Source organism: Neolamprologus multifasciatus, chromosome 5 (assembly GCF_963576455.1).
Source record: "Neolamprologus multifasciatus chromosome 5, fNeoMul1.2, whole genome shotgun sequence".
NCBI classification, from domain to species: domain Eukaryota; kingdom Metazoa; phylum Chordata; class Actinopteri; order Cichliformes; family Cichlidae; genus Neolamprologus; species Neolamprologus multifasciatus.
Window position 1 is genome coordinate 24,323,200 of NC_140443.1, and position 27,365 is coordinate 24,350,564.

Consider the following 27,365-nt stretch of genomic DNA (forward strand, 5'->3'; position numbering starts at 1 on the left):
AAGCGATGATTGGGCAGGTGAGTTTTACATGTATTATTGGATTGGATAGCAAACCAGATGTGGGCGTGTCTGCCGCGGAAGGTCTGTTGGGTGGCTTGCTGGCGATTCACGTGGATTCCCATGTTACACAACAGAGAAACAAGAAGCCCGAAGCAGACTGCGCGAGCACTGACACTACCAGCCCGCTGCGTCCCCGCCCCTACCGCTAAATGAATGAACAGAGTCGTTGCATGGTCCAGCTGCTGCATGCACGTAGCAGGGAGTTTGGACATTTGACTTATTGTTGTTTGGTTAAATTGTTGTCAGTTATTGAACATCATCTTAGTAAAGTCTCTTAAGTAAAAAAAATAAAACATAAAAATTACAAGAAAATGGGAGCTATCAGTAATTTTAATAGATTTTGTCATTAAGCAAATGAAAAGGAAGGCAAAGAATGCCACACACTTGTATATCCTTATTCATTAATTTTAAATAATATTATTTTACATTATATTTTAAAATTTTGCAACAATAATATGCAATCTAATTATGCTCAGTTGTCATGTTGATTTTCTTTATGATACAATGACATTTGTTTGAAAGCACAAACAACACTTGAGCAGCTGTTATATATTATTTTACCACATCTTTATTGCAATTTGACTTTTTCAGTTAAATCTGCCTTTAAATTAAACCTGAATTGAAAATTTCCCAATTCTGTAAAACCAAAACAAAATAATAATAAAATATATAATCATTAGAACTGATGGGGGTTATCCTAAAGACCTACAAGTGAGTGGAACTGAGATGGAAAAAAGAGGAAGGAAACATGGGGGGGGGGAGAACTCAACAATACTGGGGTAAAATCTGCTGTACACCATTGTATGACACACTGAAGGAATTTATCTTTAAATGACTCCAATAAAAATGATTTTGCCATCATGGCTCCTTTTGGAAAAAGCAATAGCTGGAGTTTGTTACGTCACAGATGAGAAAAATCAGAGGACACTTTGATTTAACATCAGTTTTATTCAAGCAAAAATAAATTTAGGGCCCACGGAGCAGAATTGCACATATTTCCACGTACATTCCCAAAAGTGAAGCAAGGTTTGGAAGTTATAAGATCTTAAATTTCGTGGACAAAAAAAAAGAAGGATGAGGTTGACAATTCCATGTATGGTTAATAAAAAGCTGGCCCATAAAAGCATTTCCATGCCTACAAATTTTAGTTGTGGCTACAGTCTGATTAAACCTACATGCTTAACAAAAAAAAAAAAAAAAAAAAAAAAGAAAAAAGGGGGGGGAAAAAAAAAGAAAAGAAAGGGGGTGCGGGTGAGTACATATTTGTGTTAGTGTTAATTTTGCTATCAGAAACACGCAAGAAGTATGAGGGGGGGAAAAAAGCTAATGATTGCTAGAAGTCAAGAAAAAAAAAATCCTGAAACTGTATCCTAAAACAGGAGCTTTAAATACCAAACAGAGTGAAAATAATATACAAAGCAATCCCAAATCCAGTGTTAGTGTCACATGTATCACAATGCCATGGACCTACAAAATATTTCCACTCTATATCACCCATGATGCTCAGCAGTACTGACCTGAACATCACAAAAAACATACTATAGCCTAACTATGATCAACTCTACATTTAACAGAATGCAAATAATTGTATGACAAATATGGCATGTTAGAATTTTTAATTGTTTTGTGTTAGAAGCATTGTGCATCAACAAGAATGTTTCTTCACACTGGCGTTGATCCAAAGGTCTTTATTAAAGGTTAAATTCAACTGATAGCACAGGCTAGCTGCACAGTATCTGCTGGACAGGGAGCTCACAAGGCACTACTCGTTCTCTGGCTGGCTGGTACATGTGTTCAGAAGGTATGGCTGCATTTTTGGCTGTTCTCCATTGGAGACACCTATCAAAGTCTAAAGCTAAACTGCGGATTTTCTTTCTTCTTAATTGTTGATCATTATTATTACATAAAGGCCATTTTTCTGCCACACTTAAGAGCAACTAATTGAGATAATTCATCTCTTGATACCTCATGATGGCACTTCTGTGTGTGGAAATTTTTTTTTCCTTTTACATTTTATGGCAAATCTGTCAGGCAATGTGGATGCTACTTATAGTAAACATGATCAGCACTTAATCTAAACACAAGCTCATGCAAACTTACTGCATCCCAATTACTGCCTGAAAATGACATGAACAGGAATGGACACAGTGAGGTGGTTCAACAGTACGTTACCCATTACCAGTAAGCTTTGTGTTGTCAGAATGACTTTCCTCTTCATTCAGATCTAACATTAACATTTTAAACATTGGACCTGATCAGCACTTAACCATGTGCAGAAATAAAATGAGCAATTAGATTTCACTAATATTTGCAAAGCTGACCAATTAAGTAAGAAAAAGCATGAGAGAGGAAAAAAATACTGGTGTTACACTATCAAGAGCAGAAATAGTTTAAATCTGGGAAGGGGCATCTCTTCCACCATACGCAGGATTACTGTTACAATCTAAACTATACCACTGAACAGCTAATCCTTAAAGGCACTTCTCTTAGCCTGGCACACGCAATCAAACAATTGTTAATAAAATAGAAAAATACAAGTTGAGGAGAGTTTACAATGTTCTTCAATTCTAGTCTTAAGGTTTGAGTATGTGTGTGTGTGTGTGTGTGTTCTGCCAAAGTCTGTTTAGACTCATATTTATAACTGGGATTTAGTCAAGTTATAAAGTTATCAATAAACACATTTCTGTACATATGTTTGTTTTCTTTGGTATGTGTATATCCTAGTAATGTCTGGAATTTTGTTATGTTATGGGTTAAAACTGTGACTAAGGCACATAAGCAATCACACACGCACACACAGGGCAATCCAGGACAAAGAATGAAGACCCCTGTAGAGGTGGAAAATGTGGAGCTACTCTGAGACACGAGTCACATAGCTCCACTTCTCTTCTTTATCGTGTCTTCTACCCCTCCTCCTCCTGTTGCTTACTTACGAGTAATTCCAGACTGTGAATGAATTAACAAGTTTGTTTAAACCAAATGTTTTATATAAGACATTATAAAAGAGAGATATGACACTAAAGGAACTGTGGGGGAATTCCATAAAGGCAAAAGACAGAGGCTGCATTATGTAATTGGGTGTACTTCTTCTTGGCTTACTACATCCATAACATGAACTAGCATGAATAATGATGCGGGAATAGTATGGATAGTAGATGTAAAACTTTAAGTAAATAAAGCTTTTTGAATGTTTGGGGGCAAAGTCCGTAAACTTTAAAACTCTTTTCTATCAGACAAGTCATCAAATGACACATCACATGATCTTGAACAGTTGATGTGTGTTTGCCTCTTAAAAGAGCACCAATGTAGCAGTACACCTAACACAGTTTGCAAAACTACAACACTGTAGAGAGTTCTTAATGCTTGGTTTTATGTTTGAAGTAACACAAACTGTAACAACACTGTTGATGAGCACACCCTTAATACTCACTAATAATGATGACGATGATGATCACAATGACAGCTATCAGGATCGCCCACATCTGAAACAATTAAAGATAATTTCTACACTATTACACAAAAACTATATCTGTAATACCTCCTCATTTTGTTGAATAAAAACAGGAAGTCTTCACCATAAGTCATGCAAATATATACTGTAAGTTGTGTAGTTAAATAAAAACAATTAATTTAGTAAACCTCAGTCTTTGAAGACTTTAAAAATAGAGTGCATCATATCAGTTAGAGTAATTGTTATTTAAAGTGGTGTAAAGTGTGTGACTTTTGAACCAAACTTTGTTTAAGCACCTTGCAGTTCTTCCACCAGTACTTCCTTTTCAGCTTAGCTGCACTGGTCTCAAACTGGGAGGCTCCAGCCTGGAGTGCATCGGCTCGGTCATCCAGTTCAGACAGCTTCTGATCACGTTCCAGCACTTTGTCCACATTAACACGCATAATGTCCACCACCTACTCAAAACATAAACATAATATACATTTTTTGCAATATCTATTTCTTGATGTACATGGGTGTTAGGCAACCTTGAGCCCTCACTGTAAATAAATCTGCCCTAATTTGTTTTTCTCTGGAGGGCACAGGAAAGAATCATAAGAGAAAGAAGAAAAATGCCAAATAAATAAATCAACAGGGTAAAATAACTCCTACAGACTCCACTTTTAGTCAGACACACATGCATGTGCATAAACACAGATTACACATAACCCATATGTTCCACTGATCCACAAACCCAACTACTGCCCCTCCCCTCAACCAGAGCTGCAGGTTGGAGGGGAGGGTGTAGGCCCGTGCATGTCTTACATAACCATGGAGACAGTGATTATGTAAACGTTTGGCAGCCAATTGGACACTTTCTGTGACGTGCTGAGGTTAAAGATCTATGAAGGAGTGGCTTATCCCAAGAGGAGCTACAACCGAGAGAGCGAGAGAGAGCAAGATGTAAAGGGAATTAAGAGTGAGACTTGGCAGCCTATTTTCTTAGTGGCCTCACTGACATGGTTCTGAATGCTATTTCTCAAAACTGGATGAGGACTGCCTTTCACTGAATGTCCTTTGGCAGTCTTTTGGAGTATTAGACAGCAAATTATTCCACATTATGGTGAATTGTAACACTGCTGCCAAGAGTTATGCAAGGTTCTGTGTGAGACCAACATCACGGAAAAGAGGGAGTGACACAAAGCAAGTGAAGACAGACAGGGGTGGAGTTCGAGGCCATGGGCTAGGTGAGAAAAATGATGCAAAGTGAACAAGATGAGGTTATTTAAGGATTTTTAATGCTTGAAAAGATTTTTTATTATTTGACACTGTAACTCCACCCACTATCTTTTCATTATTTAACTATTCACTCCTGGATTACGGCTGTGCTACTATGCCATTATTAAAAAATAAATAAATACAAATTGTTAATTTAATCTTTCTCTACTTGTATCTTCTCCTTTATTTGTGTACAGCTGGACTGGTACATAAGCATTTAATTAACCATATAACCATATAACTGAGAAATGAACCTGAAATTGGAGATGAAGCAGCATTAAGGGCAGGCATCTTTTGAGAGGTGGTTTCAAATTTCTTAGCTTGAGAGGAAAAGATCTGGTGCATTTGTAACACTAAAGCACTCATGAATTAAGATTTGAACATATTTGGGGGATCCTTATCAATAAGCCATAAGAGAATAGAACTGTGGGCCTCAAATTAAATTCTGAAATTAAATAGAAGCCAGTTTTCACATATTTCATACCTCATCCACTTGGGCCTGCGTCTGCTGCAAGCGCTTATTGCCGGCCGCTGCGGCAGAACCTTCTGGACCAACTGCTGACCTGAAGAAATTTACAAAAAAAACAAAACAAAACAAAAAAAACAGTGTAAATCTTAGCCCCCTGTGAAATGTCTTAGAAACGTCTGTTACATAACATCACAATCTCCCACTAAAACCTTAAAGGAAACCAGTCAGTTTTAGGTACAAGAAAAAAGAAAAAGAAAAACAGTCCTCTCAGAGGAAATTGCTTGATATAGCACCCAATCTGTGGGATAGCTAAAGGTCAACAGGAGTAACAGTTCATAGTGAGCTAAAACAGAACAATTCAGTGTCTCTGATTGGACACAACAGCCAGCCATGCACGCACAAAAAAATAAAATAAAAGTAATTAAAACACCTCACTGATGTTCCTCAACTCATGCTCCATTGTATCAACTGAGGATAGACAATAAGTGGCAGGAGATTATTTTTCATACAACAATAGACTTGACAGTGATGTGGCTTAAGTAAATGCTTGCCCAAAATAAAGGTTTAAGTATATTCTTAACAGTTAAAAAGCTGACATCAGATAGCATGAAAAGCTATTCAAATAAGATGATGTCCCACACAATCCTGCTAAAATAGCAAATTTTTTATTATCTGATGCATTTCAACTCGAAGAAACTGTTAAAACAACAACAAAAATATAAACCGGAGACAACGCAAAAGGTTGTTTCCTTCTGGTTCCCATTAATTTAATTTAAATAATTATTTATTTAGATTCCTAAATATGATATGCATTCATTGTCCCAATAGCTTTTTAACAGTGGTTATTTACTGCCACCCCCTGACCTGAAAGAGCATTGCTTTGCAATGACTTCTTGTAACACTGAAACTTGAAAGTTGGGTTGTTATTTACACCAGGGCTATACAAAGATTATTATGATTCAGTCTAAGTCAAGTGTGGCCATTAATTACATAAATTCTGACTCAGGCCAAATTACAATATTAGTTTAAATGTAAAACAGTTTAGGCAGATATAAGCAGTCTGCTGGCTGATATTACTGATTTGCCAATGCATTGTAGCAGTCTTTAAAAATAAAAGTAAAGAATAGATGGGAGAAACACCCTTAAAATATGTTATAAGTGTTAATGTTAGAGGATTTGTCAACGCAAGGGCATGTTGGTATTGATATTTGTTTTTTTTTTTAAATCAACAAATCTGTCTGGCCCTAATAAGCAGGCACACCCATGTTTGCTAAAATATAGTTGATGCCAAGAGCTTGCTAAAACTACATGTGTTTATATTTAAAAAACACAAAAAACAAACAATCCCCAAAACAAAACACAGGAACAAGCCGCAGTTAACTGAAACAGCATCTGTCTGGAAGCCAAAGGTACCCAGTTTCCTGAAGAAAAACAATCAATGATGTAAGTTATTCCAAAAGGAAGTCTATGTGAAATGGGCGGATTAAGTGCTTCTCCTCTATGCCCCCAAGATAACAACTTTTCAGCCACGTCTAATTCACGTATATTTAAAAAGATAAACTATTTTGAATTTTGATTGCATGAATTTGATACAAATAAACATAAAAAACAAGCAAACTATTACAAACAAACTGTAGATATACATTTCCTGCAGCTGCTGCTAGTATCAAAACTACACTACAGCATCAGTGGTGGGCTTCATTCTCTAATATGTAAAATGGCTGGAACTTACCACAAGTACACACATAAAATTAGCCTCAGATTCATGTAATATTCACCGGAACCAATTGTGTTTGTACCATTGTGCATATGACTGTTTCATAATAATTTTAAATTGATGGTTGCCATCTACATACAGCCCACTTTCCTTTAAATGAAAACACATTTTTCTCAATGAGGGTCATGGCAAGAGCTGTGATTGCCTTTTTTTTTTTTTTTTTTGTTTAAAAAGAGCATCTAATTTATGCAACTGGAAAAAAAAAATGCTGGATCCCTTGGGGAATGTGTGGCTCGGTTTTGTTTTGTTTGGTCTTTGTATTAGTGAAGAGCAAGTGGGTAAAGAGTGGATTACTAAATATGTGTTAGTTTAAAAAAAAAAAAGAAAAAGAAAAAGAATTTGGTCAATACTTTTAATCGAACTCATTATTTTTATGTATTCAATTTCTGAATACATAAAAATGTATTGAGTTTCTATCTTTGACTTTTTTGGAAAAGCTGTAAATAACAATAATCGATTTTTATTCATTAATTAGTTTAGCAATGTGCATTGGTGTGTCTATGTGTAGGTTTATGTAGTTTCACATTTGTGTTTAGGCATTACTTGTGCAAAGAGAGCAACCTTTGCCATTGCGCCAGAGTTCATGTGAAGACTTTAGTTGAACTATGTAGGTCTGATACCATGTCTACACACACACCTCTTTTCTACTAATGCTGTGCATGTGCCTAATCTACAACCACAGAAATAAATATAGGTGCAGGGCCAAAAAGCTGACACTGGCATGTCACCACTTTGCTGGTCCCAAATTGGGAACAAGTGATGACAGTGGCTATTGAAGGTGTACCTAAAAAAATTAACCAGATGCAGCCTAGGATCTTTTGTCCATTATGATTTTCCTTTCCATTTCAGTGAAACCAATTTAAGATAAATGAGGCTACAAGTGGGGCTGCCACGATTAGTCAACTAGTCACGATTACGTCAACTATTAAAATTGTTGACGACTAATTTAATAGTCGACGTGTCGTTTGAAGCTTTGTAAGATCCCAAAAGATGCAGGAATAAGTAGTAGGATTTAAGAGTGTAATAACAGACTGAAACAGAAGATGGCAGCACTGCATGTACAAGGATGCCAGCTGCCTTTAAACCTCGAAGAAGAAGCAGCAGTGTCCGGTAGCTGTGTACAAATTCAGGAACTGCATCCTCTTGTGCCCGCATTTGTAGGCCGATTACGTTACAGCGACACGACAAAGACTGTCCAAATTCGAAGACTCCGACAAATGCATTCGACAAACGCGGCCTTCATTTCCCCAGATATGAAGGATGGGTTGGGTGTATACTTTGTGGTCCAACCTATCCCAGAATTCATAGTATGGCCTTGCTCAGTTTCCAACAATGGGGGCAGCTAGTTAGTTTTAATGTTACTCTTATTATCCTTTCTGGTCACAAAATAAACGTTTAACATATTTTCAGGCGAGAACGTAGCTGTGTAAACTTCAAATATCTGTTCAGTTTATCAAGACACCACATATTTTCAAAAGCGCTCCGACGTTTTCGGAGACGTCTGTTAGCCACCAGTTCGATAGCTAGCCCGGGGCAAGGCTCACTAGTTCCGGTGAGAATACCGGACTCCCGGCAAATAGTTTTCAAACCCACCGCAGTCTTTCGCTACTCAGGTTAAACATGATATAAGCAGTGTTGGGAAGGTTACTTTTAAAATGTATTCCATTACAGATTACAGAATACATGCCCCAAAATGTATTCTGAAACGTATTCCGTTAGGTTACTTAATGAGAGTAATGTATTCTGAATACTTTGGATTACTTAATATATTATCATGCTTTTTACAACTACATGAATGTACTATTGCTGTGATTTATTACTGTTACTGAAGGTCCGCGGCTCCAAACCCATAGTAAAGGGACCTCTGACTATTACGGCGGGTTCTGTATCGGGCTCATAGCCGAAAAATAGCTTTACTTTGTTGTCTGGGTCAACTTTGCTTGCGAGAGACAGAGAGGCGTTGAAAGGCTGCTCCAAAGGAACTTATTGTTTCGGAGGAAAACACGAACACAGCGTACAGTCGAGTCTTAATAGCGTACTTACAACTGGGCTCGTCAGGCACTCTTCTTGGCTGCAGTGGTTATTATTATATTTACATGCTTCCAGCTCCTGTTTTTGCTCGATGACAACTGGTACTTTTCCACTCGCCTTTTTCTCCCTCCTCGCGCTCACAGACACATAACGAGTATGGCAGTCCATTCTCCCAGCAGCACGGACTACACTGCCTATGAGGCTACATTCTTTAGAGCATGTACCTGTAGCATTCTGCCTATTAGCTTAGCACAACAACAACAACAAAAAGGCGCCCTCTCACCCAGGAAACACGCAGAGAGAGAACGTCACCCTGTAACCATGGCAACCGTAACGCTGCCACCTGGAACAACAGAACAGCTGTCAAACAAAACCCAAACAGTCCTGACCCACCACAATATGAAACAGGAAAGTACCACCGTGTAATTCATTTATTTCAACAAAGTAACTGTATTCTAAATACCACCTTTTTAAACGGTAACTGTAACGGAATACAGTTACTCATATTTTGTATTTTAAATACGTAACGGCGGTACATGTATTCCGTTACTCCCCAACACTGTATATAAGTCACTTAGATAACTTAAAAATGTTATTGTTTGGCTTTTTTCAGTATTTCATTTGTTCCTGAGTAAATCGGTTTGGCTGAGATTAAAGTTATAGTTTTTACACCGCTGAATAAACGTCAAGAAGACAACCGATTATCAGAAGTGTGAGATGCTCAAGAATATACTCCGGTGTCCTGTTATATTATATTATATTAGATAAAACTTTATTAATCCCTAGGGTGGGTTTTGGGCCTTTTAGATAGCAACTGAGTTTATTAAACTCCACCGAAACAATCTGTAAATTTCATTAAAATTTAATAAACTATCATCTTGTCTTTATTTTTAGTTAGCACATACCTTAAACATTTAAAGCTGTAAGCTAATGATAGTTATATAAGAGCACATGCATGCTGGTGCAATAAGCTGTACGTTTTACATCCAATGGACACATGATCTGATTAGTTGACTAATAGCAAAAATAATTGGTGACTAGTCGACTATCAAAATAATAGTTTGTGGCAGCCCTAGCTACAAGTTCTCAGTTCTGTTGTAATGTGCAATGGTTCTCAAAAGGCACCAAGGAAGAGCTGGCTCACCACTGCATTAAAATAAAAAGATGCAATTTAAGTCCCGCCTTTCAGCCTCAATTTAACTCACTGAACAAAAATTGCAGATAAATTTTATTTTTGCTTTATTGCTTCATTTGAATTAAGTTTCCATTTGACCATATCTTATGGATTCACAGCAACAGTTTCCAAATGCAAAGGCTACAGTTGCAAGCAATCAACTACCAACCTTACTGCTAATTAAGTGATGGAGACAAATTTAAAACAACTTTGGAGTAAATTGTCCAGTTACATTTGGACCACTTCAAATAAAGGACTGAGTCCAGAAACTGTGATCGTGGTTAATTGAATATTCTTGTTAACCCTCTCGCATTAATAGATTTATTTTATTTCAAATCTATTGTAAATCTACTATCCATACATTCCGGGACCTAATTTTACATTATCATCACTGTGGTATCTATACTACTGATCCACTACCATCACTACAATGAACAGAAATGACTTTAACATCATGAAAGAATGACTTTTATGGTTTAATCAAATCATCACTCAATTTCAGAAAGACATGCAAATTCTCTGTCAAGGATTTTTTAATATGGACAAAAATAGTTGTAGAAATCTGTCTGTGATTCATTACGAAAACGCTGAGTACAGTGCCTCTATGTGCACTGTGTGTGTGTGTGTGTGTATGTGTATATATATATAAGTTTAAAAGGAAAAAAAAAAGTTTCCTCTCTTGATGCTGTAAGGCAATACACCTTCCCAGAAAGTAAACACTCACGAAACACGTCTTTTACCTTGTTCTTTCATTACCCCTAAACTTCAAAGCGGCTACTAATACACATATTGACCGAGAAACATATCAGAGTACAGTTCCTAACTGTGTCAACAAAGAAAAAAAAACCGGTAGATGCTGATGGGATGGAAATAACGTTAGATAACGGCATTACCGACAACGGCGTGTAAGTTATTACTGGAGTGGAAAATATTCAGCTTAGATATAGTTTAAAACTTATTTTAATTACCCAGTCATCAACATGATTACGACCTATTAAAACAGAAACACTTCGGCCATAAATATATTTCCTGTTTACAACTTTGCGTTGCCTTTGATTGTGTCTTGATATTATTTTAGTCATATCCAAATTAGAGCTACAATAATTAGAAATCACAAAGGGACATACACAAATATTTTAAGATTGTTAAATAAAAGTATACAGCAGTAGTTTGTAGATAGGCCAACGACACAGGAAACGGTAGTTTCTAAGCATAGACTAAAACGCTAGCACATATCGTTGTCTAACAGTAAGATTCGTGTAACAGTAACAGCTGTGGCCTGTATACAAACCGATTGTGTACACTCTTTCTTGACTACCTACATAACTAGCAAAGATAAGTTGATATGATGAGGAGTGAGCAACGTTAGACAACTTTAATGCAGCGTTGCTGCTGTGGCTAAGCTAAGTTTAGCTAGCTCACATCTCGAAGACGGGCACTAGCACTTGTTGCAGGCTAGTAGCAAAAGTTCTGGGCGTTGTTTTTGCGCCCGCGTCTTGAAGTATTACCAGAAAAAAAAACGGAAGCGAAATCGTCAACATCTGACTGGCAAATAGAAGTGTGTGGTATAGGATAGACTTACATTGCAAAACGAAATTTCCTCAAACGACACCGCTGCTGATTTTTGCTTGGGCACTCACTGTCAAGCCGTAACAGTCCCAGCCGTACCAGCGGTTTTTGTGCCGCTTTCAAGGTTGCCGGAATTAGGAACACGTATTTACATTTCACAAGGAAAATGCGCACTTTAATGAAACCAGAAATCATAGAAATTTCTTTTCATATCGATATCGATACGATAATATGTAACAATAAATTATAATAACCCATTTAGCCTGGTGACTAACCTTTAGTTGATTACATTTAGCATTTAAAAAAAAAAAATTTTCCCCTGCAAACTTACAGTAAATACATAAACTTTTACAGTACTAAATTATTTTAAAGAAATAAATTACAAAATTGGATCATACTATCTGGTAACTACTTTATTTGGTGAAAGTATGAGTTTGTGGTGAGCACGTGAAGGCAACATTAAAGAGGTCGTGGCTTATAGCTGCCGCATGCCTACCATTATTAAAAGCAATTAAAAGCAACGCACACTTCGCACACCTTAGTCAATAATCATTAAAGAGTTAACTCCTCAAATCAGTCTTATTCACCTTTTATTTATTTCATTTCTATTTGCAAGCTACAGTAGACATGCAAGGAGCAGGCGACCACCCAAGCCCGTGATCAGCATGTGGCTTATGAGAACAAAAACTCATCCCTATCCACACGTCATTAACAAATACTAACCACCAACAACTGAAAAAATAGGAGTAGCGAAACTTTATTCATTCAAACTGTTAACTGTGTATGCAAGTATAGTAGATTTATATGAAACATTTAGAACAAATCAACCTTTAAGTGCTTCCTTAAACTGTAAAAACTGAATGCAGTCTGAAGACAACAGTGAATGAACTGAGTTTTTGTGTCAGTCACTGAGTTGTAGTATGTGGTTTAAGAGAGCAGGTGCTAATTCCCTAAAATGCTTTATTAATGGATTCATATCATACAAAACTAATGCAAAAACAATTCTGCAACAACACAACATTGGCCTACACGAGTTTAGTTTATGACAGAGTTTACTGAGTTTACTTTTGAAGGATAACAGCATTACAAATTTACATTACAAAGTGATCAAAACGCATAATGATATGTGTTTTGGGGCTATTGTTTTCTTCAAAGGCCACAGGAAGGAAACAATAGCCTGTAACTTACTTAGCAACAGAAATGATCCCATTACAGTTGTGTTCAGAAGTTTACATACACTCATCACGGGCATAAATGTCTTGGTAATTTTGTTCTTTCTCCAGGGTGAAATGATTGTACGGAATGCATCTTTATTGACTTTAAGACAACTAGAACTGGGTGCATATGTTTGATTTGTTTTTTTTCTCTAATCTACACAGGGTTAAAAGTATGCATGCAGGCTGGAAGATGTCTGGAAGATGACCCAAACTGTCACGGTCTGGGTGAGTGACAGTATTTTCTCCAGCAGCAGCTCTCCTCCTCTGGGTAGAGACTTGTTGCTCCTCCCTGGCTGCCCACCTTTGGGCAATTATTCCAGCAGTATATAGGATTGACACACTCAATTAGTCCTCGCCAGATTATCTGCTAACCAATGTTAGTCTGTGGCCTCACATTCTTTAGATTAAACTGTAGTGTCTGTACTTACCTTCCTCACCTGTTTCATAGCCTGTTCCCAGAGCTCACTTTTCACCCGTTGCCATATTTGCTTACCTGGATCCAGATCTCCAGCTGCTGGTAAAACCTCTCAGTCTAATTGCCATTCTCACGTGCCTGCCTCCCTGCGTCCCAGCGTCATGCTCCGTGCTCACCCCTGCCCCCTCCTGCCTTTCTCCACCTGCAAGCAAGTAAGGCATCTTACTTTGACTCTTGAAATTCATTCAAATTTCCTCTGAACCACTCTGACTGTATTCTCCTTTTATTCCAGTGCCCATAGTCAGCCATAGTCTCCCCTGGCTCAGTTCACGCTCCCCGCAGTCATAGTGCTCATGATTGTCTTGCCCTGCAGTTCTGCACCTGTGTCCATCTCTCTTCCTGGGCCGGTGAGCCATGACACATGCTCAGTTGAAAGGAAATTGGTTAGGATGTTTTGAAGAACCCAGGAATCATGAAGGCTCAACCCTGCAATGAACTGGAAACTGCTTGAACACGAGCGTTACTGTCCACAGTGAAGTGAGTTTTACATCTCCGTGAACTGAGAGGATGCTAACCAAAACTGACACCTTTAACCTTGTCTGAAACTTGTAGTTGCCCACGTGGACAACTCAAATACCATATGGAAAAAATGTTTTATGGTGACATGAGAGAAAGATTAAGCTATCTGACAAAAAGAGGTATGTTTGTCAAACATAGTGGTGGTAGCATTATGCTCTGTTGCTAATTTGATGCCAGTGGTGTTGGTATACTGTATTGCAAAAAGTGAATGGAATAATGAAAGTGTTCATCACTGACTAAGAGTTCAGCCAGTGAGCCTTGCTGGGCTTTTTCTAATCTGACTCCAGACTCTGAATTAATCCCTGCAATTTGTCCAACAATACAAACGTATCTGACTTCAAACTCACTGTATCCCACTAGTGAAAGAGCATAAAGGTCAATCAGTGAGATTAAGAGTGAAAGGTGTTATCTTCACACATCTTTGTTTTAGCCAGCAAAATATCTCTCATCATGAAAAAAATGCAAATAGAAATTAAAGCAGCTCTGCAAAAAGAGGCTCGCACTTCATTTGCAAAGTGAAGCAAACACTTCGGTCTGATTAGTAGGCAACAGGTTGTTTTACCTGGAAAATGTAAAAAAAAAAACAGAAGCAAAAAAAGAATAGCTTTAATATGACAAAAATGAAGAGGATCCAAAATCCCACATTTTCCCATTTGGGAAATCTTCTCGTTCATCCATAAATGTTTCCAAAAACGACTCCGAAAACAACTCTGAGAGATCATCACCAGGCAGAATCCCAGAGGGACGGTGAGATTCCTGTTAAATCTGCGATGTGATGCTCAAGTACAACACACAGCTCCTGACATTTGAGGTGTCACTCTGAAAAAACCTTTCTCGTAAACATGCTGAGCAAGGAGATCTGTGATTGCCTGTGTCTGTTCTTGTTGTTGGTGATATGTGTGGCTACGCTGGAAAGCTGCAGCCATGTGACTGTGAACAGCAACCGAGTGTGAGTTAATAAAGATTATGCTAAAAAGCATGGAAATATTTTCGAACCTGCCGTGATTCTGTTGAATCATCATTTCAGACAACAGCAAACGCAAAGATTTAACTCTAAGGGAAAGATCGCTAAACTGTATTGTGACACTTAATCACCCAACCTGCCAAGCCCTAGTTAATGGTATAATAGGTGAGGCCTGGAAGCTTCTGGAGGAGGACCTTCTTCAAATTCCACCTCCACTTGATCGACGTTTGCAAGCTGCACCATCTGTGTTTGTTTTCTCATTTGATGGCAATGATCCACGTACTTGTAGGCCGTATAATGAAGTCCTACCAACAAACCTACCAAGCCCTAGATGGTGACCAAAATAGCTTTGCCGAAACCCAGGATCGAACTAGGGTCCTTTAGATCTTCAGTCTAATGCTCTCCCAGCTGAGCTATTTCGGCACGTTTTGCAAAGGAAAGTGCTCAAAAATTGCATTCTAATGACCAGTCTGGTCTACAGCTGGCCAAACTGCACTACAGCTGATCTTATGAGACAGTGGATCAATGTGAAGTGAACTTTTAAGCTTTGGATTTAACAGTGAACTGTGATGAACTTTGCTCTCTTAAATGTTGTCCCACCCAAAGTAAAACAGAAAAAAAGTGAAAGTGTAACGTGTCGAGAAACCCATGGCGGATTTGGTGAGATTGGCATGTCTTAGACACCAGGTTTCGCAAAGGAGCTGAGCTGAGAACCAACTGACGGTGAGTTGGACCGAGGGGCAGGGAAAGATTCTTTACAGAGCTTGTACGGTGGGATTATCTGAAAGAGGCCTCTGTCCCTGATATCCACAAATCCCACATCGTCATCCCACCTGCAGTCTATGGACTTTGCTAAAGATGACAAGGAGGTCACAGAACTATCAAGAACAACTGAGCTTGTTAGGTAAAGCCATGGAAGGGCAAGGATCCAAAGGAGACACCTGGACAGGGACTTGAACCCTGGACCCTCAGATTAAAAGTATTTTTTTTTCTTTTTTTTTTTTTGCCTGTCCCGTTTGGTACTTTTGCCATCAGAATTATTGTCTAAAGGCGAAGAAAGATGCCCAACGGATTTACTTTACCAAATTGACCATCCCAGCCTGGCCGTAATGGTCTATTTGATTCACCTTTTATTGTTTATTTTATTTATTTTTAATTTTCACTTGCTAGATACGGGACAGACTTGAATGAGGAAAAGAAAAGGGAGAAAGGAAGAGGGGGGAAAAACAGCAGAGAAGAGGGACGGGGATAAAGGGCAAAAAAACAAAAACCAACTAAATAAGCAGACAAAAAAAATACATATATCAATCACCTGGCTCACCTGTTGAGAAAGAAAAAAGCACTGACGTGCCCGTGAGCTCCGCCGGCAGCCAGCTGCGCCAGAGTGACCGAGCCCCAGGCCGAGAGGCCGAGGGCACCCCACCCCCGAAGTGGCCCGAGCTAGCCCCAGGCTCCAGGCCCCGATAAGCAGCCACCAAGGAGTGAGCCGGTGTGTACCTGGGCGCCCACCCCCGGACACAAAGAACCACCAACGCACCGATGTCTGAGGGCGTCTGCCACCGGCAGGGGAAGTGGTGGGGGGAGATAGGCCTCCATACCTTAGAGGTCCTGAGATGTCCCCAGAGAGGTGGCGTCTGATACCCAACCTGACATATAGACACAGACATACAGGCACACACAGATACAAACATCCATTCCCACCCTCATGTTCTCATATGCAATAACTCAACACGCAACCAACGTGGAGACAGACATAGAGAGACGCTGTACACACAATCCCAATCCCCAAGCGTACTCTAAGAACCGGGTCTAGGTACCCTTGCCCCTGGAGGGGGAAACTGCACCCAGACCCAGGTGGTGTTACCCTTTTCCCTGTGGTGGGGAGAAGCAGACTGCCCCGACTCCGCAGCAGCAGGGAGGCCCCACACTCCAGACCCCAGTCGGACGGCCAACTCCTCCTCCTGGCCCCCCGCTCCAGCAGGTCACAGAGAACGGGGGTGTGAGAAGACTCCAAACCTCCCTCCGCGCGCTCATATGTAGTGTTGATGCATGTGTGTTCTAAGGTGCCTTTAAAACCCAGGAGGGCATGGAGCTACCTGCTAGAGAGCAGCAGGTAAGCGCATAGCCCCTCCTGATAGCCCTCAATGTCTACGTGTATTTAAAATTGAGAGGTGGGCAACGACACCAGGGGTGAGGTGTACACCCTGATGGTCTTTTGGAGTCCGTGTAGCGTGCCCACCCCCAAGATCCTATATGTATATGTTATGAGAATGTGAGTAATGTGAATGTCTAAGTTGTGAGATAAAATTGAGGCACAGGCAGCCAGAAGGGGACAGAGGGGGGGATGCCTCCCCTGCACCCTGGTGACACACCTTTACCCCAAGGCCCTGCATGTGTGGGTGATTGTGGTGGAGCGGGAAGAGGGAGGCAGCTGGAGATGGGGAGGGAAGGAAGGGATGGGCAAGTGACCCTTCCCTGGGGCCAGCTCCCCCGCTGACCCCAGTAGGCACCCCCATACTCCGCAACCCGCCAGGGAAAGGGGAGCCCAGGCCCATCCGGACCGGGGCCCAGAACAGCAGCGCCACCCGGCCCCACAGAGCCCGGGACAGCCCACCTGACCCCACCACAGAGAAAACTGCACCCACCCCGTCATCCACTCATCTTCCAGACTACACAAGACAATAGACGCCCAGGCTGAGATCTTCCTCCACCTCTCCTGTATCTCCCGCTCCTGCAGAGTGAGTTCCTGAAGAGATGAGAGCTCCTGCAAGGTGTAACAACCTCCCCCACCAGTTGAAGAGCCCCCCAGGTGGCTCGATGCACTGGCGGCACCCTGCGCCAGGGCCGGGCCCCCATACACCCACCCGCCCACAACCCCAGCAACATACCAACCAGGACCCAAGCCCCCGAGGCCCGGCCAGGGCTCCAGCCCAGAGACGGAGCGCCCCCAGAACCTGCGCCCCCCAGAATGAAGTGCTACCAACAAACCTACCAAGACCTAGATGGTGACCAAAATAGCTTTGCCGAAACCCAGGATCGAACTAGGATCCTTTAGATCTTCAGTCTAACGCTCTCCCAGCTGAGCTATTTCAGCACGTTTTGCAAAGGAAAGTGCTCAAAAATTGCATTCTAATGACCAGTCAGGTCTACAGCTGGCCAAACTGCATTACAGCTGATCTTCTTAGACAGTTTATCAATGTGAAGTGAACTTTTAAGCTTTGGATTTAACAGTGAACTGTGATGAACTTTGCTCTCTTAAATAATTAAAAAAAATTTAAAACAGAATTTAATCTGGAAAATATGGATCTGGACATCATTTTTACAATACAGAAATAAAGGGCGCCTCCTCCCCAGAAATTTCTAGGCATTTTACAAATGCCTACAAATGTCTGCCCGCCAAAACCGTGTCTAACTCTACAAAGGACTACAAAAACAAAATGGCAACAACAAGTTGAAAATTGGACTGTCAGAGTGTGATTGGCTCTCAATGTATACCACTATATCACAAACATGTATACCACAAACATCAACTAGTTCCAAAAGGTAGAGGGAATTTGAGTGGAAAACTCCAATTAGATTCTTTATTACTCCACATATTACTAGCAAGTTTCAAGGGCACCAGCAACAATGTTGGAGACAGTGTGGCCACCCGAACACCAATCACTCTCATGTCTTTTGGATGTGTACACAACTGACTTCTTTTTGGGACAGTATATCCAAGTTAACAAATGACATCATGACCTATGCCATCCCTAAGGATCCCAGGATCTTCTTACTGGGTTTGCTACCCAGAGATTAGATTCTAAAAAAGGACAGATATTAATAGGTTTGTAGCTTAAACCTATTCGCTGGAATATTCAAGACAATTCAATTGCACAGCAAAGCAAGACACAAGTAGGCAAAGTTCTTTATGTTTCTCGTGCACGGGAGAGAACTGGATAAAGGCCGTTCCTTCGCTTGACCCCAGTTGCTCTCGTCCGTTCCCCCGTAACACTGCTCTTTTATTTAGGTTACATGAATATACATAGGTTCATTAACATATGACATATACATACACACAAAGAGTACCTTGTATGTGCGTTGTGTAAGTATGTGTGTGTGTGTGTATGTGTGTGTGTGTGTGTGTGTGGGGGGGGGGGGGATGTCAGAGTGTGACCCCATAAACAACTTCCCTAAACCTGCTGGTCTCATGATCCCAAGAGGTGTGTGATCTATGCCAGAACACTCTGGAGAGGAGTGAACGCACCCCCCTCTTCATGCTACACAGAGTTGTTACAGACCTCCTAGGATGAGACATTCTTTCAATCTACAAATGATTATATACTTCTAAGCATATCTAAATATATATTTCTAGGCATAAATGACAATCCAACAATACAAATCTAACAAATATATTTTTAAAATCCTGTTGCTCGCATCTAAAAAGGCCATAACAAGGAATTGGCTTAAGAAAGATCCTCCCCGAGAGCAAGTGCTAGAGATTATAGAGGAAATACATCTGATGGAGAGACTGACTATCTTTCTATGACTAAAAGGTCATCTTTTTCAACAGCATTGGACTAAAGAGATGGAGTAACTCTTGAAGTTGGCAGGGAGGCCAACAGTAGAGATGGAGCAACTCTGAAGGCCAGCCATGTGGCAAATAATGAAGGCGAAGAAACCCTGGAGCTCAGCTGATGGGCCAGTGGCAGCAGAGATGGAGAAACTCCAGAGATCGGCACTGAGGTAACATGTCCAATCAGACAGCTTAGCAGGAGGCTGGTAGCTGAGATAACTCATTGGTAGCTGACCAATGAGGCACCTCAGGTGGCAAAGCCAGACATTGACAGGGCAGGAGGCCAGATGCTGAGATGGAGTTCCACTAATGATTTGGTTGCTGGTGATGATGAGGTTGCTGGTGATGACAGCGGAGGAAAGCTACGGACATAGGATCCTCTGACTATGCTCAGGCGATGATCTTGGTGCTTGGCATACTGAAAACTGTACATTTGTTTCTGTTAAACAAAATAAATTATTGGGTCAACTGACATCCTTTTCAATCCTAATGTCAATTTACATCCCTCCATCATTTAGAAAATTCTTAGATATAATCCCTAATATTGGTATTGGGATATCTTTGTAAAGTTTAGGTATAGCTCTCAATATTTAAGGATGTATTTGGAAAGCCACTACCAAAAACAAAACTGCCTTCATTTTTTGGATGCTTGTCTCAGCCTTTCTTCCCTTTTACCAGACAGTTAGGGTCTTTTTCCATTATGATATTTCCTAATTCACGACAGAAATGCACCTGTATATTGACTGTCTAACCCAGCTAAATGAATGGAACTAAAATATTGTATTTAATTATTCATATTATTTGAGAATTATGATCCAGTGATGCATACCTCTGACCAACAGATATCACTTCAAGATAAAGAAATGACTAAAGTCAGTCAGAGTGGGCTTGTCTCCAATTTTAGGTTTCCAACTGTACAACTGTAAACACCTTGGCTGTCTGATGCAGCCAAGGTGTTTGACTGATGCAATGATATCGAGAGGCCTCACACTTCTTCCATTAAAGGTGTGAGTGAGTATGAGTATTGAATCCCCAAGCTGCTCCATTGTTACACAGAGGGAGTTCTGCTTTTCCCCAATGTGTGTTGTATGTGCAACCAGATGTGTTACTTGGTAATAATATCTTGTTTACATGGGAAATGTTTTCAACAAAGTTATACATTAGAACAAAAAAGAAAATCTAACAACAAATAGAACATGAAATGCTGCCATAATCACTGTGTAAGAGTCAGGGTCACAATGTGAACAAAAATTATCTACTTACTGAGGCTTCTTTTGAAAGAATCTTGAAAATTTTACAGCTGGGATAAGGTGCAGCATTGATGTGCAGCACACGATGATGCACACTGAAAAAAAGAACATAGTGGACACTGGTTGCACACAGATGTTTTGCTTTGGCAGTAACTTAAACAACAGAGTTAAATCAACACAAGTTATTCATATTCGATAAACCTGTGTATTTTGTGTTGATACAGTGTGACTGAAACATGTTTAGAATAACTGCATAACTTTTAACTGTGGGAGGAAACCAAAGTACCCAGAGAGAACCCACTGCAAACTACCTCGATTGTGGATTGTCAATCCAGACTTAACAAAGCAGGAATTTCCTTTTTTTGAGTGCAGTGGTTCTCTAAGACTTTGCATGCTCTCACTGTGTCAATAAGAATTTGTTCTGGGCCCTACATTTACCTTGTACAGCCCAAAGACATATGTTAGGTTCATTAGTGATGTGAGGTAGACAAATGTTTAAAATGTGGCTTGTAGCACTTGAAGATGTCAGTATGAGCTGTATGAATGTTGTTCTCTTCCAGAAAATTGCTAAAAATCAAACTAATTATTATTATTATTATTATTATTATGTTAATGGTCAGTTAAATAGCATAGGGGTTTGTTAATTAGTTTAATATTTCTTTGGTGGTAATGAAATTAACAACAGGTCTACTAGCGGGCAAACAATAAAGCAACTACCAAAAGTTTTTTTTTCTCTTTTCATCTTTCTTACTAGATTTGCATTTGGCTCGGCTCAGTGTCACTACTGGTAGCGTTAGGTAATATCTGCACACAACAGTTGTTCAGCTTTTCCAGTATGGCACATCAATACTTGGCATTGACAGAAGGTTTGCTGTGAGATGACAGGACTTGAAAAGCTGGACAGGGCTTTAAACCACCAGCAGGATCAATATCTGTTGGTCCAAGAGGAGAGTGTGTGCAAAAAGGGTGTAGCTATTGCAGTATACAGTGTGTTAAGTGGATGAATTGTACAGGGAGATGGCCACAGACAGGAAGGATTTCCTATGTCGTTCAGTGGTGCTTTTTGGTACTCTCAGTTTCTCACTGAACATGCTCCTGTGACTGACCAGCATGTCATGGAGTGGGTGGGAAGTATTATCCAACATTGTCTTTATTTTGGACAACATCCGCCTCTCCGACACCACCTTAAGGGACTCCAGCTCCATCTCCACAACATTACTGGCCTTACAGATCAGTTTATTGAGTCTGTTAGCACCAGCGACTCTCAGCCTGCTCCCCCAGCATACAACGGCATAGAGGATTGCACTGGCCACAACAGACTCGTAGAAAATCCTGAGCATTGTTCGGCAGATGTTGAAGGACCTCGGTCGCCTCAAAAAATAGAGACTCTGGCCCTTCCTGTAAAGTGCTGTGGTGTTTTTCACCCAGTCCAGTTTATTGTCAATGTATACTCCAAGGTATTTGTAGTCCTCCACAATGTCAACATTGACCCTCTGGATTGAAACAGGGGTCAAGTGTTTCCCGGTCTTCCTGAAGTCCACGATCAGTTCCTTGGTCTTTGCCACGTTGAGCTGAAGACAATTCTGCTCCCACCACGTGACAAAGGAGTCGACCACAGCCCGGTACTCTGTCTCATCATCTCTGCTGATACGTCCAACCGCTGCAGAGAAAACTTCTGAAGATGGCAGGTCTCTGTGCAGTGGCTGAAATCTGTCGTGTAGAGGGTGAAGAGGAAGGGAGAGAGGACGGCACCAGAAGGGACCGTCCTCTCTCCCTTCCTCTTCATAAAAGCACATTTAAAAACAACACAGGTTGGCCAAAGTGCTGTACATAGTAAAAAACTAGATTATTGAATGGATCATGTAAAGGCACTTTACCTCATTCTCACATTTACCCATTCACATGCATTCAGACTCTGTGTCTGACTAAACAATCAGAAACAGACTTCACTAGGGTAGCTTGAGGGCCTGGCATCTTCTAATGCAGTGGTTCCCAAACTTTTTTTGCTAGGTCCCCCTTTGTTTTACAAGAAAAATCTTCGCAACTCCCCACCACCTAACAACAGTTTGTCCGTGATTTGTACAGGGGGAACAAATTATGGCAGGATCAGCCTGATATTATTTGTATCCCACTATAACTTTACTGTATAAACAGCTAACATCTCCAAAATGTCAGGAGTAGTTAGTCATTACAAGAAGTGTTTGTGAACTAAAAATCAAGAATGTGGGATTCTGTTTGTGCGTGACGCAGGGGAAACTAATTCTGTTGCGGAGACCTGCCTTGGCACTTGTGCAGGTGAAGCCAAAGGGAAGATATGCTTCTTCATATTTTCTAGTATTTGGCTTGGAAGGAAGTTTGTTTGGAAACATATTTGGGAATGCTTCAGCTCTTGCTTTGCGTTTGTGTGGGAGACCCGTCAAGAACCTGTCCATTATCCTGTCCAGTGTCCAAGCATTCTTTTGTTTTTATTCATACCCCGACCCCCCTGCAATGGCTCTGCGCATCTGTCTCCCGAATCCAAACTGGAAGCTGGTTCCACAGAAGAGGGGCCAGAAAACTGAAGGCTTTCCCTCCCATTCTACTTTTAAATTCCCTAGGAACAACAAGTAGGCCTGCAGTGCGAGAGTGAAGTGCTCTAATAGGGTGATATGGTACTACAAGGTCATTAAGATAAATATGCTCTCTTTTTCTAGTCCCTGTCAGTACTCTTGCTGCAGCATTTTGGATTAACTGAAGGCTTTTCAGGGAGTGTTTTTGGACATCCTGATAATAACGAATTGCAGTAGTCCAGCCTGGAAGTAATAAATGCATGAACTAGTTTTTCAGCGTCACTCTGAGACAGGATATTTCTAACTTTAGAGATGTTGCGCAAATGGAAGAAGCTGTCTTACATATTTGTTTAATATGTGTGTTGAAGGACATATCCGGGTCAAAAATGACTCGAAGGTTCATCACAGCGTTACTGGAGGCCAAGGTAATGCCATCCAGAGTAAGAATCTGGTTAGACACCATATTTCTAAGATTTTCAGGGCCAAGTACAATGACCTCAGTTTTATCTGAATTAAGAAGCAGAAAGTTAGCAGCCATCCAGGTCTTTATGTCTTTAAGACATTCCTGCAGTTTAACTAATTGGTGTGTGTTATCTGGCTTCATGGATAGATAGACCTGGGTGTCATCTGCATAGCAGTGAAAATGTATGCTATGTCTTCTAATGATACTGCCTAGGGGAAGCATGTATAATGTAAACAGAATTGGTCCTAGCACCGAACCCTGTAATACCTACAGCATGTTCTAATCGCTCTAATAGGATATTATGGTCAACAGTATCGAATGCTGCACGCAGTTCGTGGCCTTGTGTGGGAAGAATATGCAGGCAGTTCCTGGAGGATTAAGGAAGTGACACCACTGACTGCCCTCCACAGTTGGCTGACCAATACAATACCTCTGATGCATTTTATTTCAGTCCATCTGATGCTGCCAGGTTTCACCTCAGAGTGTCCAGGAGCTCAGTTATGCCTTATAAATATATATATATGCCTTATACCATAAACAGTACTCAGTACCATTTTGAGTCACTGGAATGCCATTTCCAGAAAACAGACTACTGTGCCTCATAATTGGCAGAATCCCTCTGTCCTCGCCGATTGAGTTGCCTCTTTCTGTCTCTCTCTTTCCTAAGCGCTGTACCTCTGTTCTGTCTAATGGCAGTTTGCATAATCTTCACATTGATTTAAGCAAAACAGTATTTCTGGGTGGAACCTCGATTGTCTCCTACAGTGTTTAAAGTCAGCCACTCCCCTGGTAGATTTAATATTCATAACTGTACAAGAAGTATATCATGACCTTGCTGAGGTATTTAGTAAAGATCTCACCCTCTCACTTACACCACCACTGCTGCTTCCATATGATTGCACAATCAATCTGCTACCAGATGCTCCATCCATCTCAAGCCATCTATATAGTTACATAACCAATTCACTAGAATAGAATAGAATAGAATAGAATAGAATTGAATCATCATTTAATTTAAAACACATATACAAACAAACAGTACACAGGTCACAGAACAGAAAAATACACATTTTGTTTTACATATTTACATCAAGGACCAATAGTTACCAAAAACAGAGTACTGTACAGTTATTAGAATTAAATAAAATTAAATACAGATAAGAGGCAAACCCAGGTTGTAGTGTGAATCGGTTGATAAAATAGTGCAAGTTACAGTGCTGATGTAAACATCTATGTTTGTTGGGAGCAGTTTTGATTGTACAGTACACTAGCCGCTGGAATCATCTGTCACTTAAGACAGTAACACTTCTGTCACTGATTTCTGTGGGATAAACAAAATTACTGTTAAAACTAAATATCCTCTGCCTTTTTTGTCCTGATAATGAACTAATCATTTGATTCAGGTGTGTTGACCCAGGGTGATATCTAAAACCTGCAGGACACCGGCCCTCGAGGCCTGGAGTTGCCTACCCCTGCTTTAACAAAATCAGCTTGAAGCTGATGGTGAAGCTGTCTCTGCTCAGTTTTATTATCTCATGCTGTAATTGTATTTTGGACTTATTGCCAGAAAGACAGCAGACAGTATGTGTTGGCAGTAAGAAATCACCAAAGCAGGGCTGCACTCTGGGCTGAGTACTTTGTCAACTGCTCTTTACTGTGGTGACTGTGGCTGCCAAATTCAGCACAGATCAGATCAACACGGTTGCTGATGATACAACAATATTAGCACTCATCATCATGGACATGCTTTTCTATAGTGTCTGCAGATGTTGTGCTATCAGTGCGCAGGTGTTAACAAACAATGAAAAAGGTCAACTGTACACTATCTCCTTAAAAACAAATTGTTTTTATTAGAAGTGGCCACAAATAGTTATTGCCAGTTCATCTAATTTGTGATGATGATACAAATCATGCATAAACACACATGCAAACTCATCAATACTTGTGATGTCAGCAACGGCCATACATTTCTCACTTTTAATTGGACAAGTGCATAATGTATTCGTTATTCTAATTAGCTGAGAAATGTTACAGTCATGTGACTGTCATGTTAAAAGTCTCTTAACAGTGTTAGACAAACTCAACACACTCCTCATACAGGTATGTAGACAACCTAAAGAATGCATATTGTTTGTTTGTTTGTTCATGAGAACAGAGAAAGAAATGTTTTTTTGAATGCTGAAAATTGAAAATTGTTTCAGGGCTGTGACAGGGAGTCATGGAGTTATTCAATGTGACTGTTAATACTATAAGCCACCTTCTCTGCGATTCACAAAAGAACAAATTATGTGTGTTATTATATGTTGTCCTCAGCTCATTTATGCTTATTACAATATGTGGAAATCTTCTTGTGATAATTTCTATAATTTACTTTAGATATCTCCACACTCCTACTAACTACCTTATCCTCTCTCTGGCTGTGGCTGATCTACTAGTTGGTGCTTTAATATTTCCTTTGAGCATGACAGTGACTCTAAAGTCATGTTTGTATAGATTCAGTTTACTATGCACCTTAAGAAGCGCAATAGATGTGATAATGGGTGTATCTTCCTTATTACATTTGTGCTGTATTTCTGTTGATCGATATTATGCTGTTTGCCACCCTCTGATATATAAAACTAAAATGACTGATTGTGTTGCCATGAAGATGGGCCTTGGAAGTTGGGCTGGTGCTATCTTGATTGGAATTTTTGGCTTCCTGATGTTTTTTATTCCAGGCGAATGTGACACAGGTTGCATTTTCACTCTCATTTCATCATCAGTGGTAGCATATTATATCCCAACAATAGTTTTAGTTTCCATGTACATCAAAATTCTTGTTGTTGCACTGAGGCAGGCACGCAGCATCCATAATACAACTTCTGAGAACACAAAGTCTAAAGCAGTTTCCAGTAAGGAGAGAAAGGCCACAAAGACATTAACCATAGTTATTGGAATATTTTTAATTTTTTGGGTTCCTCTTTATGTTAGTTATTCATTTTTTCCTCTGGATAGTTTTATACTTTATGAGGTTCTTGAACCATTTAACTGGTTTGCAATTTCTAACTCAATGCTCAATCCCTTTATTTATGCTTTCTTTTACACTTGGTTTAGAAAAGCTTTTAAAATGATAATTTCTGGAAAAATATTTCAAGGTGATGTTACTAACATAAAACTACACTGACAGCTATATATATATTATGAATTATATCAATAAGAGTAAATATCACCACAGTTGATCTTCTCTATGTTGTTCATTACAGTTTCAACTATGTAAGTCAACTGTCACTATGCACAGACTGAACTGCCTATGTACAGATTTTATCAGTACACGGTTAATGAGCTTGTTCATGTAATTATCACATTTCAATAAAATATGAAGATATATTGAATGGCTGTTAAAAGTGAGCATGACACAAATGATCATTCTTCTACTACTACTTCTGTATTGCCCTTATAGAAGACCTTGTTGACAAACAGCATATATTGTTACAATAAACATGTACATAATTGTTATAATAATTCTGTCTCTTTTTAAAAAAAAAAATTAAGTGTGTACTGTGTAAATGAAACACGACAACACAGAGTCCCTAATTAAAGGTGTGA

At 39.9% G+C, this 27,365-nt stretch overlaps 3 protein-coding genes and 2 non-coding genes across 6 annotated transcripts; 2 read left to right on the forward strand and 3 right to left on the reverse strand.

Annotated features, from left to right (window-relative positions):
* Positions 1-1,733: 1,733 nt before the first annotated feature.
* On the reverse strand, positions 1,734-11,998 carry LOC146518757 (vesicle-associated membrane protein 3-like). Its single transcript, XM_085159311.1, has 5 exons — positions 11,802-11,998; positions 5,253-5,331; positions 3,808-3,966; positions 3,491-3,542; positions 1,734-3,006 (listed from the first exon to the last, which is right to left on the reverse strand). Exons 1-5 carry the CDS (start codon positions 11,981-11,983, stop codon positions 2,990-2,992), a joined length of 489 nt encoding a protein of 162 aa, XP_085015437.1. The 5' UTR covers positions 11,984-11,998; the 3' UTR covers positions 1,734-2,989.
* Positions 3,962-16,263, forward strand: LOC146518758 (uncharacterized). Of its 2 annotated transcripts, none has more exons than XM_085159312.1 (4): positions 3,962-4,737; positions 13,168-13,230; positions 13,454-13,632; positions 13,713-16,263. In XM_085159312.1, the coding sequence occupies exons 1-4, from the start codon at positions 4,611-4,613 to the stop codon at positions 13,719-13,721; spliced, it is 378 nt and encodes a 125-aa protein (XP_085015438.1). In that variant the 5' UTR covers positions 3,962-4,610; the 3' UTR covers positions 13,722-16,263. The 2 variants fall into 2 exon arrangements, with proteins under 2 accessions (XP_085015438.1, XP_085015439.1); XM_085159313.1 differs by having other exon boundaries at positions 13,509-13,632.
* trnaf-gaa (transfer RNA phenylalanine (anticodon GAA)) lies at positions 15,314-15,386 on the reverse strand. Its single transcript has one exon. It is a non-coding gene; the product is annotated as a tRNA-Phe (tRNA).
* Positions 16,264-17,942: 1,679 nt separating the features above from the next.
* Positions 17,943-27,256, forward strand: LOC146518760 (trace amine-associated receptor 1-like). Its single transcript, XM_085161121.1, has one exon. The coding sequence runs from the start codon at positions 25,999-26,001 to the stop codon at positions 26,941-26,943; it is 945 nt and encodes a 314-aa protein (XP_085017247.1). The 5' UTR covers positions 17,943-25,998; the 3' UTR covers positions 26,944-27,256.
* trnaf-gaa (transfer RNA phenylalanine (anticodon GAA)) lies at positions 17,985-18,057 on the reverse strand. The gene has a single exon. It is a non-coding gene; the product is annotated as a tRNA-Phe (tRNA).
* Positions 27,257-27,365: the final 109 nt, after the last annotated feature.